Source organism: Cygnus atratus, chromosome 11 (genome assembly GCF_013377495.2).
Source record: "Cygnus atratus isolate AKBS03 ecotype Queensland, Australia chromosome 11, CAtr_DNAZoo_HiC_assembly, whole genome shotgun sequence".
In the NCBI taxonomy this organism is placed as follows: domain Eukaryota; kingdom Metazoa; phylum Chordata; class Aves; order Anseriformes; family Anatidae; genus Cygnus; species Cygnus atratus.
Genome location: NC_066372.1, coordinates 4,426,173 through 4,444,235, shown reverse-complemented (window position 1 = coordinate 4,444,235; position 18,063 = coordinate 4,426,173). Strand labels below are relative to the sequence as shown.

At 41.0% G+C, this 18,063-nt stretch overlaps 2 protein-coding genes across 5 annotated transcripts in view; one reads left to right on the top strand and one right to left on the bottom strand.

The window, feature by feature from the left end:
• Nucleotides 1-10,237, top strand: part of MYO1E (myosin IE) — a 92,065-nt gene extending 81,828 nt beyond the window's left edge. For all 4 annotated transcript variants that reach the window (XM_035554253.2, XM_035554254.2, XM_035554251.2 and 1 more), the window contains 4 exons: nt 1,039-1,131; nt 2,805-3,009; nt 7,205-7,374; nt 7,847-10,237. In XM_035554253.2, the coding sequence (XP_035410146.1) occupies nt 1,039-1,131; nt 2,805-3,009; nt 7,205-7,374; nt 7,847-7,923 (545 nt within the window). In that variant the 3' untranslated portion in view covers nt 7,924-10,237. The remainder of the gene's footprint in view (nt 1-1,038; nt 1,132-2,804; nt 3,010-7,204; nt 7,375-7,846) is intronic.
• On the bottom strand, nt 8,113-17,369 carry CCNB2 (cyclin B2). The gene is made up of 9 exons (XM_035554263.2): nt 17,218-17,369; nt 16,044-16,172; nt 15,850-15,963; nt 15,449-15,619; nt 15,217-15,375; nt 12,861-13,097; nt 11,534-11,674; nt 10,848-10,958; nt 8,113-10,523 (listed from the first exon to the last, which is right to left on the bottom strand). Exons 1-9 carry the CDS (start codon nt 17,239-17,241, stop codon nt 10,422-10,424), a joined length of 1,188 nt encoding a protein of 395 aa, XP_035410156.1. The 5' UTR covers nt 17,242-17,369; the 3' UTR covers nt 8,113-10,421.
• Nucleotides 17,370-18,063: the final 694 nt, after the last annotated feature.

Sequence of the window (18,063 nt, the reverse complement as noted above, 5' to 3'; positions counted from 1 at the left end):
CCTTGCCTCTCTCTCACATCAGCATTTTCATTGTTTCTCTGTTACACTGAAAAGAAGATCCAAGTTATAGGTCTTACTGATGCAGCAAATTTCCCTACTGTTTTACAGTCTTTCTGGAATTTAAAAAATGTTTCTATTTATACATTTTTATTTCCCTATATACTGAATGCTTCTGAAGTGTCTGAGGTTCTTTTCCTTGTGGCAAAATAAAAAGGGTGTTAACTTACGTGACATAGTACAAACAGCAAGCACAATTAGACAAGCATTTTGAAGCCGAGTGTTTCAGTCTCCTCAGAGCTCCTGCAGTTCTTACAGTCATGCTGATGCAGAAAGGAAGTTACCTTTGTACGTCACCAAAGACTGAGCTCCAAATAGTACTGTCTGTAAAAAATAGTCTCTAAAAGTGTTTACCTTTTTGCCATGTTAAATGCTTTCTGTGAAGCTTCTACCTCTTAAGAGGGTTCTATGGGGAGAATAGGGAAAGTTTTTTGGCACAGCTACCTTATAGGATGAAAGAAGGAAGAAACTAAATCTTCTTTCAAAGTAAAACACCTATCTTTTAACCAGACCTGGAAGCATACTGCTAAATTGTTTTCCTGTCATTTTGCTATCAAACAGGACAGTGCAATAAAATTGGAGGGGGGATTTCTTGGTATCACTGAACTGGAAAAAGTCTACTTATATGGGTAGAGAAATTGATGATCAGAAAATGGTATAAAAAGTACTGTTGTGCCAGCTATCTGTGGTTTCTAAAACTAGTCCCTAAAGCAAATAGTCTTTAAGGCTCAATTTACTGCAGTCTTGAGACATCTCTACCTTAAATCCTACGGCTGAACTGGATCACAAAAGGGAGAGAGAATATGCCAAAGGCATCCTTGTTGCACCTAAAGCTTTAGCAGAACATGGCCAACAACACCACACATTAGAGTGATTACTCCTAAGATCAGCCTCTCTGAACACAGAGGGGCCTGGTAGCCATAACCTTACCTAATTAAGGTAATCACAAAAGGGTAACAAAATGTTGCTGGTTTCTTTCAGGTCCTACTAGACGTAATGTTACACAAACTAGAGGGTATTCTAACAGGTCTCAAACTCAGACTTACCCTATGAGAGCTGCGCCTCCGCCTCCTGGTAAGTTTTCTTAGCCTCAAGTTTAAAACAAAATTCAAAATTTAGGCTTTCACTTTTTTCTTTTCATCTGTGTTTTTGTTGGTGGTGGTTTTTTTTTTTTTCCATAAAAAATACATATTAAGAGGATATTAAAATTTTACTATCTTAAGTTATACATTGCAGGCATTTTTGAAGTGTGTCATTGGGAGATTAGTGGGAATCAAACTGGTATTCCACCAGAGACAGCTTGATTGTTAGGGATGCTGGCATGTTCAGTCACTGAGGAGAAGACACTGAATCTTAAAACTAACCCCATAGCCTCTCTATTTTCCTCTTTAGGGAAAAATGTACACATTAATCAGGATATAGACAACACTTTGTAATGAGACTGCTTTCAGGGCCATAAACAACAGAATGCAATTTATGTCTCTTTGTCCTACCCTGTTAGATAAGAACTTTCACGTGTACTGAATGCTTAGTCCTATGAGCTCTGCCAGCAAGTTGCGTGGCTTTTTTTTCTGTATGGGATTGATGTAATTAGGGTGTTTCACATCTGCCCTTGAGCGATATGATTAATTTAGCCTGTGAACTCAGAGGAAAGAACAATATCCCATTGACCTGCAACTTCCCAAGTAGTTCTTTTTTCTACATTCCCAGAGTGTTTTTTTATTTATTTATTTAAACAAAAGGTTCTCTTGCAGTCAGCTGCTGTTTATTTTTTAGAGAAGCACAATGATAAGACTGTAAGTCGAGTGTGCAACCAGTCTTGGTTACCAAATGCCAACTCCCGATCCTATTGGAAAAAAAACACAACTCATAGCCATATGACTCAAACAAAGGACTGCATGATCAACAAGAACCGTATATTATTCTGGTAAAGTGGCAAATTACTGTAGTTAAAGAAGTTAACCAGTTCGTGGACACAGGCAGTAAATACTCATACAGAATGAATTAAATAAAGCAAGGGAGGGCTACTTTCATTTGCATTTTCAAAAACTCAGCACTTTCACAGCTACAGGAAAAAGAGACAAAAAAAAATAATAAAGAAGTCTTATGACTGTAGACCAAGTTCAAACTTGCCTTACAATAAGGCAAGTTTGGATGTAGATTTTCGTTGCATTCAAGGCCAAAGCATAGCCAACACATAATTGCAATTCAGCCTTTTGTCATCATATAGCCCCAGCGCTCATGACAGCTGCTGAACAGACATGTCACAGAGTCCTAATTAAAAGAATCTGATACAGTGTTCAGCAAGACACTGGGCTAACTTTACCGTGGCACTGAAGTAGATAATCACAGAGCAGTAAAACTATGCTGCAGTGTTCAGGCAGGATAAATGTAACTACTGAACTTAAGTAGTTGCTGTGTTGACCCATAGGCATTGAAACAGGTTGTTTAAAAGGTGAGCAGACCTCTTTCAGTCACTCATTCATTCAGTCACATCAGTTTTTAAGGTACATGTACACTTACAGGAAGCTAGACCAGTGTGCATGCACACATATGTATGTCTGTACATGTGTGCACGTACACGTTCATGTGCATCTATATACACATGCATACTTGTGTGCACGCATGTGTGCATTTGTACATTTGCACGTATGTACATCTGTGTATACTTTTCATGTGTGCCTGCATACAAATACACACATATCCATAGTTTGGACTGGATGTGTTCATAGTTTATTTACTTCCAGGACATCAGCAAAATGGAGTAATAAATCCTTCACAGTTTGTACCACATCCCCAAGTTCCAGCAAATCAACAGGCCAATCAGAAAAATCTGTATACAAATATGACACGACCAACTTTACCACGGCAACTATCAGGAGGATCGGGCAAGATTTCACAGCAACCAGAAAGCCTGGATTTTCTGAAAGTACCTGACCAAGGAGCAGCCGGGTAAGTTTCTATGTTAATTTCTGTAAATAGTTTAATACACAAACTGTTCATGGGTGATGACGTTATCATGGATGACCAGCTCAGGCCATTAAGCTGCCCTCAGACAACTCACCTTCCATAGGATTATAAAACACATGCTCCTTAACAGGTTGTAGGGCTTTAGGAATGAAGGTAAACCAGTTCCAGTTAAATATCTTAAACTTGCATGGTGCCTTCTGCTTAAGAATATTAAAATACTTATAGTAGGCCTTCTTTCCCTTCTGGTTTAGGGATAATAAAAAGGTAGACATGATATTTCTTGGGAACTATCAACCACGTGCTAACCACAAAAAGTTGCAAGCGTATTCTGAGCATTTGTAGTCACTACTAATTTTGACAGTTTCAAAACCCTCAGCAGATGCTAACACTTTTAAGCATGCTTCCATCTTCAAAGCCTTGAAATAGTGAAGTTCATTAAATTGACGTACAATGAGCAAAGGTGTTTTGCTAATGTTAGGTTCTTATTTTGTCTTGAGAGTAGTTCACATAACAGCAACAAAACCTGTAAGCCATATGCAGGGTAAAGCCACTGTGATTTCTACCAGACAATTGCGAATAAAATTTATTATTGTAAAATGTAGCACCTATCAAGTACCTAATGAGGTAATGTTAGTCACGCTATCACATAGGATTAAAAACATCAGTTGCATCATACTGTATAGTTCCTAATGCTCTGGGTATACACCAACACACCCATCTCTTTCAGTCATCAGTTTATAAGGATCATTAGTATGTATCAAAGTTTCTACTTCTTGTAATTCCCATTTAAAATAGTTCACCAAGAATAAAAACAGTACCTCAGACATCTTCACTGTCTGCCCTAGCTTGCACTGACAACAGTATATGCTTGAGACAGGTAGGAAAAAAAACCACAACAGCAATTAAACCCACAAACAGCTACAGCAGTAATTGCAACTAGAACAAGTATGGATCAGCCATCCACCTCTCTGATTTTATGGATGTCAGTTTTCTATAAGAAGCCACAAATGAGAGAGAAACTGCTCAATTCTGAAGAAAACAAGGAAGGAAGAGGATGTTGGAGAGAGTGAGGATTGATTTTTATTGTTCTTGTTCTAAAAAAAACAACAACAAAAAAACAAAACAAAACAAAAAAAACAGCAAAGTCACTTCTTAGGCCTTAATATTCCAATACACAGGTTGCTGGCTATGTAGTAATCCCCACAACTTCACCAAATAGTTTGTTCCACATTTTGAAATACAGTAAAATACAGCTTGGGGAACAAGTATTTTGGTCAAAAATGTTGGGAGGTGCTGCACTCTGAGGAGAATACAGCCAAATAATAATTTCAGGTGGGCATTACATTACAGCTTTGGAAAGTGTTGGGATATTGTTGGAGTGAATATACAGTGCTAAAGCCTACAGGAAGAAGACAGATTTATTCTGATACTGTGTATTCAATGTGTTAATGCTAATAATACCCAACTCTGAGCATACATTCAGAAGTCCAATTTGTAACTGCCATAATAGTAATAATACAGCCTTGTTCTCCCTACCAGTACTAATCATTACTGAGCCATATTTCAGTAGGTGTTTCCAGAGCCATTTTATAATCTAGTTTCCAAGCAGAAAAAGCATGCTGCAACACTGTCAAATGGTCCATTATAAGAATACAGTCGTGTCCTGAGGGAAAACAGCAAATATATTAAAAATAAGTCAAAATTGTCAAAAAGCTGCAGTTCTGGGAACTTAGCTCCAGCAAAGGCTGGCCTCCTTGTTGCCCAGTACTCGTGCTGGTCCACAGGCCGGCTGTGCCCCGCAGCCAGGGGCAGTGCATTACGCTTGCGGCATGCGCATGCACCCTGCTGGCAGCCTGGGGTGGCTCAAGCCACGCGCAGTCAGCAGGAGCAGACCCGACTTCTGGAGGTGAGAGCATTTTTGCTGGAACTTGATATGACCACACAGTGCACTGCACAGCAGAGTTCTGCACTGCCTGGCTTTCTGTTCCTGCTGCAAGGGGCAGTATATTCATTTTTTTTAGAGAGCCTGGACAAATACAAGTGTCTCTCACCACTCCAGCAGAAAGGCTAAGGCACATGTTAGGTGTAGCTCATCTTCCAGCAGAAGACATGGTAAAGAAATAGTTTACCTGGCAGCTCTCTTCCTAGTAATTTATTTTCCTAATCCTGTATATAGTCCTGGGGACTGGCAGCAACCTCAAAACCTTGCCATTGCATGGGAACTACACTGATTAGTGCACATGGGTTGCTGCATTGAAACCTGTGCAATGAAGTATGACAAGGCACCAATATAGTTCAGGCTTTAATTTCCCTGATACTAATACCTCAATAATACCTCAAGATCCCGTACAGCCAGCAATGCAAGTTCTGTTCCTTCTCATCACCTCACTTCTTACTACCTGCGCTCTTGGCCAGCACAATTAGGGACACAACTGGTCCAAACACTATCTCACCAAGCTAGCGTATCATTTCAAGCTAGCATATCATTTCTCACCTATAACCATTCCCCCAATCAGTCCAAAAACAGTTTAAAAACAAGAAAAAAAGAGACAGGCTCACAAAGGAATGGAGGCATCAGGTATGCCAGAGTTCAGAAAGGACACCTGAGGGGTTCTTCCTGTTCTTCCTTTCAGCTGAAACTGTTCAGTGGCATAGCCAGACATTTCAATAGTACTATCCGTAAGTTTCTCTGATACATTCAGCTACTATGAAAAACAAATATCCCAAAAAGCAACAGAACAAAGGAAGTATACAAGTGACATTTGCAAGGCTTTTCCTCCTAAGTGTTGAGGTCCTTAATTTACTAAAATGAAGTGGTATTGCTATATTCAGCAGCGGCTTCCAGATTTTTTTTTCAGTTTTTCCTCTAGTTTTCCTGTACACAAGACGTGAGCTAGAGGAGTTATGAATTTACTCTTTTAAGACAACAGCCATTATAGATGTCATTTTAAGGGTAGTATTTTTACCAAGTTAAGTTTTATCTTTAGCAAGGTTTCTGTATTAACACATCTTTAATTTCTAGTCATTACTAACAATCTAATAAAGTCTGATTTAAAAAAAAAAGGCAAACAAAAACCCACCATGCTCTCACCATCAAGACATTTCATTTAAGATGTTCTTGTTCTGCTGTAGACCCAGAAAAGCTGTTACTTTTGTGAGACTTATGCTTACCATATTTCCACATCTGTCTAGTTGGTCTAGGCTTCACACTGTATTGTATCCCAAGCAAAATCAGCAGCCTAACAACAGGAGAACAAGCCTCCCTCCACTTGATAAATTTAGTACCAAAATGCTAAGCCATGCTTTAAGACAACCCCAGCTCATTCTGTGATGCAGCTCACTACAGGAACTTAAACTAGAATTTGCTAGAAATACACTGACAAAAATGAAGCGTAGGACTTATTATAAGTAACTACAAACCTCTTCTGCAAGAGCTATGTAGCATTGTCCTGGTATCACGTATCATTATCACAGTTCAGCTCCCCCACCCCTCCATCACAGCTTTTATAATAGGAAGCGCAATGAACAACTAAAATGACATATTGTATCTAATACCTGTTCTTTCTTCCAGCCTTTATTAGCTGATTAGCTGGCAAAACGCATTTCTTCCCTTTCCCTTTCCTAATCTTTGGAGTGGTCATAGCTGTGACAGACTTTGTGCAGCATCTCCCCTGCTGCTTCAGAGTTGACTATAACAGAACAAGTCCATAGACGGTCCTGGAATCTGTGACAACTTAGGACAGTCTCTCTTACAGCTTAGTCACAAGAATGGTAAAGTAGCAAACCCATGAGCTAGAACTTTGTTCTTATTACTGGAAATTAAATTCCTGCTGAAATGGGAGCACAGAAGGAGATAGACTAAGCCATGTAGTTGCCAAGGTATGCATGAACTGCATGTGCCCATTTATTTACATTCTGGTCTGAGCACCATCTTCACCTATGCATTTAAACTGCTGTTTGGAAGTACTTATTCATCCATTTTCAGTAGGAAGTAAACAGCAACTCTTAACCCTTTCACAGGGAAGTCTTATATGCCTGTTTTTAATTGGTGTGACATTTAAGAGCTATTTTTCCCTTTTCTATGATATTCTTTACAATCTGTTCATCGGGATGGGTTGATAAAGCTTAGGTTCAAGTCATAATAAACTTTGAAACACATTAACATTTCCCTCTTAAGTGTTCGCAGGCAGACCACAAACCGGCCCCCACCAGCTGGAGGAAGGCCTAAACCACAGCCAAAACCTAAGCCTCAGGTACCACAGTGCAGGGCACTGTATGCATACGATGCTCAGGACACAGATGAACTTAGCTTTAATGCCAATGATGTGATCGATATAATCAAAGAAGGTATGTAAACACAGAAAAAAGCTTTTGCTACTAATAGTTAAGACATGGTTTTTGGAGTTACCCCAGAGTTATCTTCCCTGATAAAGCTTGCAAATTTCTGTGATAGCTCAGAGAGCAGAGGCATCCACAACAGTCACACCTATGCACTTTAAAATATCAGAGTTGACAGTTGAAAGCTATTCACTTTATTTGCTACTGTATATCTGTCAATTTAGAGTGTAACTATTCAGGTTCTGACTGAAAGTTAGCCTAATCCACAAAAACCAAGTAAATCCAGCTTCAACTCTTTAATTTCTCCCAAAGCAACCTAACCTGAATTTGCTGTGGTTAGCAAATTCAGTTCTCCAAATCATTTATCATCATCCTTCATGAGAAGGCTGTCAGCAAGTAGGACAGCTTTGTGAGCCTGCCTCAGAAAGTATACAATAAGGTATACAAAACCTCAATCCTTACTTTACTTTCTTTGTCACAGATCCTTCTGGTTGGTGGACAGGAAGACTACGAGGGAAACAAGGTCTGTTTCCTAACAATTATGTCACCAAGATATAAAAGACTGTTAGACAAGAAAAGGCTATGAAGCTAACAATGTTTGAAGATGTTTTCCCTTACCGTCAGGACACTGTTCTCCCGAGATCTGCTATTCTCAGCATTTTTCACCAGTGAAGTTGTATACAAGGAACAAGAAACTTATCCACAGCAGAGACTGATATTTGTCTCAGAAACATACAGCAATGGACATACTGACAGATTATTTATTATATTTAAAACCTGGTTAACACCTAGTAAGTGAAGATATTCAAACCTATCATTCTGAAACAGAAAGGTGCTTTGCAGTCTGGGACCAGGGACTTTAAGGTGTATTTAATAAGTGCCTTTAGTTGAATATCAGTAATCTTTTTAATTATCTGATGAAGATTATGTTAAATGCACATTTCCTCTAACGCAGATCATTCTGGGGAACATGTTAAGTATGCTGCTATGTGTTTAAAAGAGTTAGGGTCATTTGGGATATTACCATCTAAAAATCTACTGCGATGGTATATTTAAATAATTATGTACAGAGATGTAATGGAATTGGTTTGCATTTGCTGATGTATTTAGGGACTCCCAACAGGCACTACAAAAAGTTTAAACAAAACTATGTAGTACTGTATGCTAAACAATGTTGCCTTCAAGATTTATATTGGAATATGGCTGGCCCATGTTGGAATTCTGTTTAATGCTCTACCTGTTATAAGAAATGTCTTTATGCACAGCTGTACATTTATAGAAATGAATCCTATACTGTATATAAAAATTGAATATGGTAGAAACATGTATGAATGTATAATGTAGTATTCCACTGTTCTTACCATAAAGTAGTTCTACTAGAATTTTTATGCCAGGTACTTACAGATATGCACTACTCCTTTTAAATGGTAAAAGCAAGTGTTACTGCTTAAGTCTAATTGCCTCCCACACCATTCAGAGTGACTGTTGCTTGCCGTACAGTGATCAGCATTCATTGCTTTGCCTTGTGAACCTCCTTAAAATAAAACAAGCAGCAGTTTGCTCAACAGGTCTGTTCACTGTGCAGTTTGTTTTCAGATATTATACATACTAATGTTTCTTAACAACCACTTGTTTAAAAAAAAATCCCTCTACTGTGCTCTGATTGTTTTCACTCTGCCCAGCTGAAGAGGTATGCACTACACTTTTTCCTGAGCTTTTTCTGTTTTAAAGTGTTGAATCCTGTCCCTCCTAAGCCACTGCCTAAGCTTCATTTAGGCACACAAACTCCATCTCCATTAAGAGATTTGACTCCTTCAAAAATACCTATTTGCATTAAGTGCTAGACTTATCTTATTCTATAGGAGAGAAGTCTCCTGCCATAAAGATAAAAGCCTGTAGCTTCAACCTCCAACAGGCATGGCATTGAGGACTAGGCAGTTTTGTAGTACTGCGGACATGCCTTCTACATCAGAGCCCGCACCCTCGTACAGAAGAGACACAGAGTTCAGCCTAATTTACAGACTATCTAACAGTTTGCAAGTCAACATTAAATACATAGTACTATTAGTACTATTTATGTATTTAGTACTATAGCACTAAATACATAAGCATAAATAAAGTGAGGCAGAAGAGCTGCAGTACTTACATGCTTGTATTCCTCTGAGCATACAAATAAATATTTAATTTTATAAATGCTTATTAGAAGAAAAAAAATAACAAAGGAAATCAAAAATTGTAAGTGTATTGTATTCCCTCAGGTATTGAGGTTTGCTGAAAAAAATAAAAAGGGGGAAAAGAACAGGTAATGAGAAGCTAGGGGTTTTTTTTTGTTTTTGTCTAAGAAGTAGAGTAGGTTTTAAGAGGTAAGCTGATACAAAGGTCTGATCCCTGTAGTTCTACATCTACAGCCAGTGCACACAGAGGAGTTTCCTGCCTCAGCTCTCTGTTTAGGCATACAAAGACAGACAACACATTGTCTCATCTTCACTCAGTTGCCTAAACACAAAGCCTTACAAGGCTGCATCTGTTACAGCCTCCTACTTTTCCCAGCTTTAAGTAAACAAACTACAAAAAAAACAAGTTCTTGAAGACTTCTTTGAGACATGTCACTGAAATAAACACCGTATTTACTATCCCATAATGTATACCAAGGAAAGTCCTGCTCTTTAAAAGTGTGAACAAATTACTAAATACAAAGCCAAAAGATACTGAACAACCACAGAAACTACACATATCTAACTGCAAATTGTATCAGTCACCTACTTTGTCAAATGTCCTAATTCAGCATCAAATTGCAGGCACTTCTAGATATTGCCTTAAAGATTCACAGTTGCAGAGGGGGGGTTATTGTTCTTTTTTTTTTTTTTTTTTTTTAAAGAAAAGAGCTTTATTTCTGAGCATACAGTTGTATTACAAAGCAAGTTTAAAATTTCACCTTCAGAGGGTCTGAAACGTCTGTGGTAAGGCTGGAATGCTATTTACAAAGAGCAGTAGCTTTGCCTCAATAGACAACTAAGGACAAAGTGCATATCATCAGATACATCTGTCTAGGGTTATCATAGGAGTGATGATGCTAGGTCCTTGATTGTCTTGCTGTTCAGCTGAGGGATTGTGCTGATCCTCAGGAGTTTGCTACTCGCATACTTGTTCTTTATAGCCTGCAGAGGCAGAGGAATAATGTTACAGAAGATCTACACACACAATCCTTACTTTGTTCAATTAGTCTGTTTTGAAAACAAAAGGTTAGAAGTGAACCAGCATACAGAATAGCAAGAGCACAGTTTTATTTAAAATGTTCGGTAATTGTTAGTACTGATACTTATAATGTTTTGTAATTGATAGTACTGATGGAATATTTTTTCACAGGCTTGTCTAAATAGCATATACTTTAAGGTAACATACACAGAACATTTATCTAAGGAGTCACAATATGCAGCAAAGGTATTTCTAAAACATTAGAAAGTTTAAGTAGTTATACTTACAGTGTATTTTGTTAAGTTCTCATTTACTTTAACCACATTCTTGGCCATATGTTTCATAGTCATCACAAGACTGTCTTCTGCATACCCAGTGTAGTACTGCTGCTTTGTACCCTAAAGCATAACAGTAAGAAATTTAAGATTTACAAAGTGGGGATTCTGCTTACAGCACAATCACTTCAGGTAGCCAGCGCCCCAAGCTTCAGCTACTAACTTTGAGTGCTAGAAGTTGTAGTACTGTCAGTTTAGAAGACAGATTCAGAATCGTATCTAGTGTGCAGTGAAATCTGGACGCATAAATACCAAGAATCATGTTTTCGTACTGCATGGAAAACAAAAGAAACAACCCTTGCAAGAGTAACCAGTAGCTGATTTACAATTTACTATTCGCTATTCACAGTCCATGGTTTCATTATTCTACCTGAGCTACTTAGAGTGTAGTCTTCTGTAACTCAACATTTCCATGGGAAAAATCCCATTGTATAATGGTGTTCATATAGAAAAAAAGTTTTGTTTTTAATGGCATGTTCCATATTCTACCTTCAGCTGTGCATCAGCCTGTCCTAATGGCATTTGATCCCTTGCATTATTACTGACCTAAACACAATTTCCTTCAGTAGTGGTTTTAACAGTTCAATTCCATTGACTGGAGGAAAAAACCTCGCAACGTGTTTGATTAAAACACTTACCCATTTGTTCTGTCCCAGAATCTTTTGAGACAAGCATAACGCAGCTGCTGCAATCTCTGAAGGATGATGGTGCACCATGTCATAGTCTATCAATGTCAATTCCATCAGGTATTTTGCTAGTGTATGTTGCTCAGCATCAGCCTATCAGATTGAGAGTTTGTTAATACACAGTTTCACTTCACCTCATCAAGATACTTCAGAGTTGTTTATTCTATTAATTAACTTACAAATAAGTTGACTAATCTTGTTTTGCCAAGAAGATCTTTATTAAGCCCTAAGGACCATATTAATTAGCAGTTACCTCAAAATTCCAAACCAGTGTAGTCTAGCAGCCATTTGGCATTTAGACACAGACAAGTGAGAGATTTTAACAGAAAAACAGCAGCATCAGGCACTGCTGTGCCCAGCTAAGCACTACAAGTTCTCCCTCTGTAATACACTATTAGGTGGGGGGAAATATACGTTAAGAAGATCTTCATTAAGGCATCAGCTAACTTCAAGAACTACTTAGTGGTCTGTTAAAGTAAATGAAGCCCACTTCAAATGCGGGCAGATTACTTAAGTTTAAGAGCCTCCTAATAGTGAAGACTCAGCTCAAACAGAAAGCTTACCTTTTGAGTCTTAAGATAATACAGCATTTGCATCCAAGAATCATGAAGAACTGATATTGCTTGCCTTTTATGAGAAACACCCTGATTACCAGACAAGAGGCTACTCTGAAAACTGGGACTCTGCTCTAGGTGTGTTCAGTTTACTGTAACAGTAAACTCACTGCAGTTAAGACTGAACACAGGCCCCAGTAAATACAAAAATGAAACCACTACTGGCTGCCACAGTGTGAGGTCTTATTCGTCTGCCTGGAGTTTCATAACTGAACATTCTTTGACATAGCACAAAGCAAGCAAGATGATAATGCCCAAAGCAATGATTGTCTTTACACCATCTTGACTGTCAGGGGTGTTCATATCAGTATTTATCAATACTTGAAGGGAGGGTGCAATGAGGATGGGGACAGGGTCAGCAGTGCCAAATGCCAGGACGAGAAGCAATGGGCACAAACTGGAACACAGGAGGTTCCGTGTGAACAGCGGGAAGCTCTTCTTTACAGTGCACGCGATGGAACTGGAACACATTGCCCAGAGGTTATGGAGTCTCCCTTCTTGGGGATGTTCAAAAGCTGCCTGGACGTAGTCCTGTGTAAGCAGCTCTAAATGTCCCTGCTTAAGCAGGGGGGTTGGACCAAATGACCTCCAAAGTTCCCTTCCAACCTCAACCGTTCTAGGATATATACACAGGAAGGTTCTAGGCAATCAGGACAAGTACCCACCTCTCCAGCTTTTGATGCTCTTCTTAAGAAATGAAGTGGAAGAGGCCGCCCCAAATCAAAGTTCAACTCTTTAAGAATCGTCATCTCCATTTCTCTAACTTCAGCACCAGTGTAAGCATTGTCAGTAATGTAAACAAAGTCTGCTATATCAGGAGAGAACATCTCTTCGTATTTTGAAGCTAGAAGCAGCGCTGTTACACCCACCAACTGAAGTCTCTTACGAGGTACTGAATGAGTCTGCAGTATAGGAATTTGAAAAGTAAGACCCAAAATATCAAACTCTAGACACAGATTCAAATTCATCAGCTTAAATGCCACTATGTCAGTGTTTATTCTTAAAGACATAAAAGAAATTTTCTACTTTTGAGTCAGAAGTGTCCCCATAATGACAAGCTCAGAGCATCACAGCTTTGGAGTTAAGATGTTGTGTTACAGAACTCTTACATGAAGAGCAGCAGACTTCTTAGGATTAATCAAACTCCTTTAAAAGGATAGTTATTGTCTTGTACTTTTTCTGCAACTTCGCTAATTCAGCTAGAGACCATGGGATGGTTCATACTGTAGTATGAACACTTATCTCTATCATTTGCAATTTCAGTTTTGATTAACGGTCATGTACGTACTGGTTCTGGGGTAAGATCGTAAGATCCCACCAATTGTTAGTATTATTACCATACCAATGTCCATCCCATGTCTCAGGATTTGCACAGTGTATTAATTTGCAGATTTGTTTAGCAGAGACCAAGGATAGCATGATTTAGTAAGAGATCAAATTCTTCCTGTAGTTGTTTTTCCTCGCCTTTCAGCTGAGACCAATAGCATTTTAAGTTCCCTAATTTCTGTCCCTAGTTTCTCTTGGTTTTCCTTTCCAAAGGACAGTGATGTTTTCAGCACTTCATTTTCTGATTCTAATGCAGCACATTCCGCATCCACAGTTCTTTCAGGGGGAGGAGATTCTTTAATTTCCTTTTGCACACAGGACAAGCAAGCCCCTAGTACTGGACAAATAATTCCTTTACCTTTCAAAAATCTTTGCTCACTTCCACTGAACAAATCTTACGAGGAGCGGCTGAGGGAGCTATGTTTGTTTAGCCTGGAGAAAAGGAGGCTCAGAGAGACCTTATGGTGCTCTACAACTACCTTAAAGGAGGCTATAGCAAGGTGGGGATTGACCCCTTCTCCCAAGCACCAAGTGATAAAATGAGTAAAATGGCCTTAAGCTTCACCAGGGGAAGTTTAGGTTGGACATTAGGAAAGGTTTCTTCACTGAAAGAATTGTGAAGCCTAGGGAAGTAATTGAGTAACCATCCCTGGAGGTCTTCAAAAAACACGTAGATGTAAAGCTTAGTGACATGGTGGACCTGGCAGTGCTAGGTTAAAGGCTGGAGTAGATGATCTTAGAGGTCTTTTCCAACCTAAATGATTCCATGATTGTTTTACTCACTCTGTCACTTCGTCCTCATCTTTCCATATTTTTTGGGCCCATTCTATTCCTGCTTTGGATGGTGAGCACTTAAGATTTTTGCAGCAGTTTACCCATGGCAATCCTGCTGAGTACACCAATTTTACTGTCGCATTAAAGTGAACAGAGTCAAATGTTTGCTTGTTTCACAGCCCTGCCAAGGGCTTTCACTGAGAGAGTTTCACAAAGTTGAATGTATTTAATAAGGTGACAGATATGACAGATTTGGAATTGCCATTGAATAAATACACTTACTGCAATAGCACTAACATGTAATAGTGCTAGCAAAACGCTATCCCTCACCAAAAGGTGAAGGCACAGATCTTACCAAGGTGTCCCTGTCTTGGCAGAGGAGAAGGAGCCCAGTCCATCAACTGCCTCTTCTAGGTTTCCAATTTCTTCTTTCTTCCCCAAGCTCTTCTTTCTTCCTCACTATAACTTTTTTTTTCCCCCTAACACAAACTTTTTCTTTAACTGTTCTGTCTCAGGTGTGATGTTTAGCACAATTTGGGTGAAGAGTTTAGTACTACAGTAGTAATATGTTTAGGATGTACCTCATTAAGCTCATTATCATATCCAGGGGCGTTAACTTTAGTGTTCATTTTACACATAACGAAGCAAAAGTTTTCACTCCAGCACTGTGGCCCTCAAGATTCTGTTATGTCACAAGAACAGGGCCATCCCACCAACAGAGGACTCCCTCATTCAGCAAGCTCTCTTACCAAGCTTGCAGACCCCCATCCACAACATTTGTACAGGGGATAGAAGAACAAGCTGTTCATCTCCCTGTTGCCTGAGGCTGGTGCTTATCAGTGACACTAACAAGTCTGACTAATCTCCAGTCACTGAACAAATCATGTAATCCAAACATGTTGATAAACATTGTAGACTTACTTGTAAGAAGCGGTCCATAATTGCAACACACATGTACAGTGTTTCCTGCAGAAGCTGGAATCTTGAGTGGACCTGGACAAGCCAGTCAACTAAAATTGCACGCATACGCCCATTGATTGTCTTCCCATCGAGGTAACGTGGGCGCACCAACTGCTGCAGCTGTTGGAGAAAGAGCTGCATGAGCAACAAGATAAACACTACGCTGCAGCAGCACAGATTCAGTATGTCATACCTCAAGCTGTCTCAGATACAGATAGATATCCTTTACATAGTCACTACAGAGCTGGGGATTCCCACAGTCCTCGGCATCAATGTCTTCTATATTGTTGAGCAACACATCAGAGAAGGCTTGGCACAAATCCTCTTCTTGCATAGATACATCCATAGGGACAGGTGACAGAACCTAAGGAACAGGTCAGTGCTTACGTAACTACAAAGTGGCAATGTTCCTTTATCCCCACATTTTTCAAGTTACTAATGTAACAATTTCTTGAGATAAAAGACCAAAACCCCAGTACAAAGGTTTTGCTTTTTCAGTATGGCAATGGGATACATCTACAAATAAAATTTGATGTTAGCACTCTCACTTACAGAGCTGAGACTAAGAAGCACATTAGCATCATAACTTCCTACCTTTGGAACAGTAGTTTCTTTGAGCACTGGTTTCACAGCAGCTGGAGGTTTAGGCAGTATAATTGTATTCGTCATCTTACTGGGCTTTACGGATGATTTGAAACAGTCTGTTTTCTATAGTGAAATCAAAGATTATTAGTACAGAGCTAGTTATGCATCTTTTCCTTATCAATAGATTTCAAACGTTATTTTACCTTAGTTACACGCGTTCCTCTTGTTGTAACTTTGTTTCCTATTTCTTCCAAAGCAGCCCTTTTAGCAGTCACTTGGCTTTTGGCTTTACCATTAAGTTCAGTCACAGCATTCTCCAACCCCCTGGTGACCTGAAAAAAATAAAAATTTAGTTTAAAAGTCAGAGACTAACCTCATTTAATTTTCAGATACCTGACTATGTTTATAGCACTTACCACCACTGTACTGGTATACCTCTATGTATGCCATCTACTACCAAATGCAGTAGTTTTTATTTCCTACACATTCACATGGGCTCAGGGAAGAAGTCTCAAGCACACAAATTACAGAGAGTACCATGAAAAACACACCCCATCTCAGTCTTCCTTACAGCCTTTTAATTCCATTTAGTTAGGTAGAGCGCTTACCTGCCACCTAGCTATCTACTGTATTTCCCCACTCAGTAACTAGAGCAGTAATTCCATGAAGATGAGCAAGGCACTTTTTGTTCACAGAATTGTAAAGGTTGGAAAAGACCTCCAAGATCATCTGTTCCAACCATTCCCTCAATTCCACTCCATGTAACAAAAATTGCTATATAGATGGAGATAAGCGTCCACTGTTTACCGTGGGGAGAAAACAAAAACAACAACAAAAAAAAACACCAAACACACACTACTTTTCAAGAGCTGCTAATGAAGTTTTTAACTTTTACAGAATTATTCCAGAAAAAAAAAAAATCTGTTTTTTCGTTTCTTTCCCTCACCTCGCCGTTGAGCAGCCTGCATTTCCCCCCTGCCGTGCCCACCCCTGCCCCTCGTTAGCAGCGGGAGGCCGGGGGCGGGCACCTGGCGCACCGGGTGGCCGGGACCAGGTGCGAGCTGAGGAACCGCCAGGGCAGGCGCCCGGCCCCGTGCCCCCGGGAGCAGAACCCAGCACCCTCGGAGCTCCCTTCAGAGCCGCGTCCATGCTCCCCTCAGGGGCTCCCCTCAGGGGCTCCCGCGCCGCCCCCCCCCCCGCTCCCCTCAGAGGCTGCCGCTCCCCGCTCCCCCCTCCCAAGTGCACGCGGCGCTGGGAGCCCCAGGCCCTGCCCGCCCACCCGACCACCGCCCGCGGGCCCCGCGCTCCTGCGGCTGCCGGGAGCTCGCTGGGCGCCTCACAACGGGGCCCGGCTGCCCCCGGCCCAGCGGCACTCACGGCTGCGCGGCGCGTTACGGCCATGGTACGGAGATGTGGGAGGCCGCTACCACCCGCGCCGCTTCCCGCAAACAGAGACCCTCAACTGCTGCCTCACGTCGCCGCTGCTCCCCTTTAAACTCTCTCCCGCGCTCCTATTGGGCAGCTTCGTACGATGCACGCGCTCCATTGGCCCGCCCCTCGAGGCCCCGCCCAAACAGGAAACGGTTTCAATCGCGTCCGGCGCTTCCAGAGGGGGCGGGGCTCGCGCCCCACATAGTCTCGCGCGAGGCGCCCGGCGCTGAGGGGCGGGGGTGGGGCGCCCCGCGTTACCCCGGCGTTAGGGTGTGCGGGCAGCGCAGCCGCCGGGGCGGTCTGTGCTTTGCCGTAACTGAGCCTCGAGGAGAATTGTGATCTACTTTAGCTTAAGCTGCTAACTCTGCTGACCAGGCGGCGTCCAGCCACGTTCCATCAAACTGGCTTCCAGGAGAGCCTGCAGCTCGGCCCGCCTTCCTCCCTCCTGCACCGCACCAGGGCCAGGCTGCAGCCCGGCGCCCCGGAGCTAGCCCCACGCGTGGCTGAACGCAGAGCTCAGACAGAGCAGCAAAAAGCAACCAGTTAGTACTAGTGGAAACAGGACAGCAGGGTAGTGCTCTGCAGTAAGATCCTCTTACCTGGAGAGGGCTTCCCTCCCCCCATTCCCTCTCATTAAAGAAAGGGCTAAAAAATAATGCAAGGATTTTTACTATAGCTTACTAAAGCAAGCACTTCTACATAACGAGCACTGGTGTGTGGCTCTTGCATTTCCTCCTGCAAGTAAACTATCTAAAAATAAGCAAGAAATCCCTCCCCCTGAAAAAAAACTTA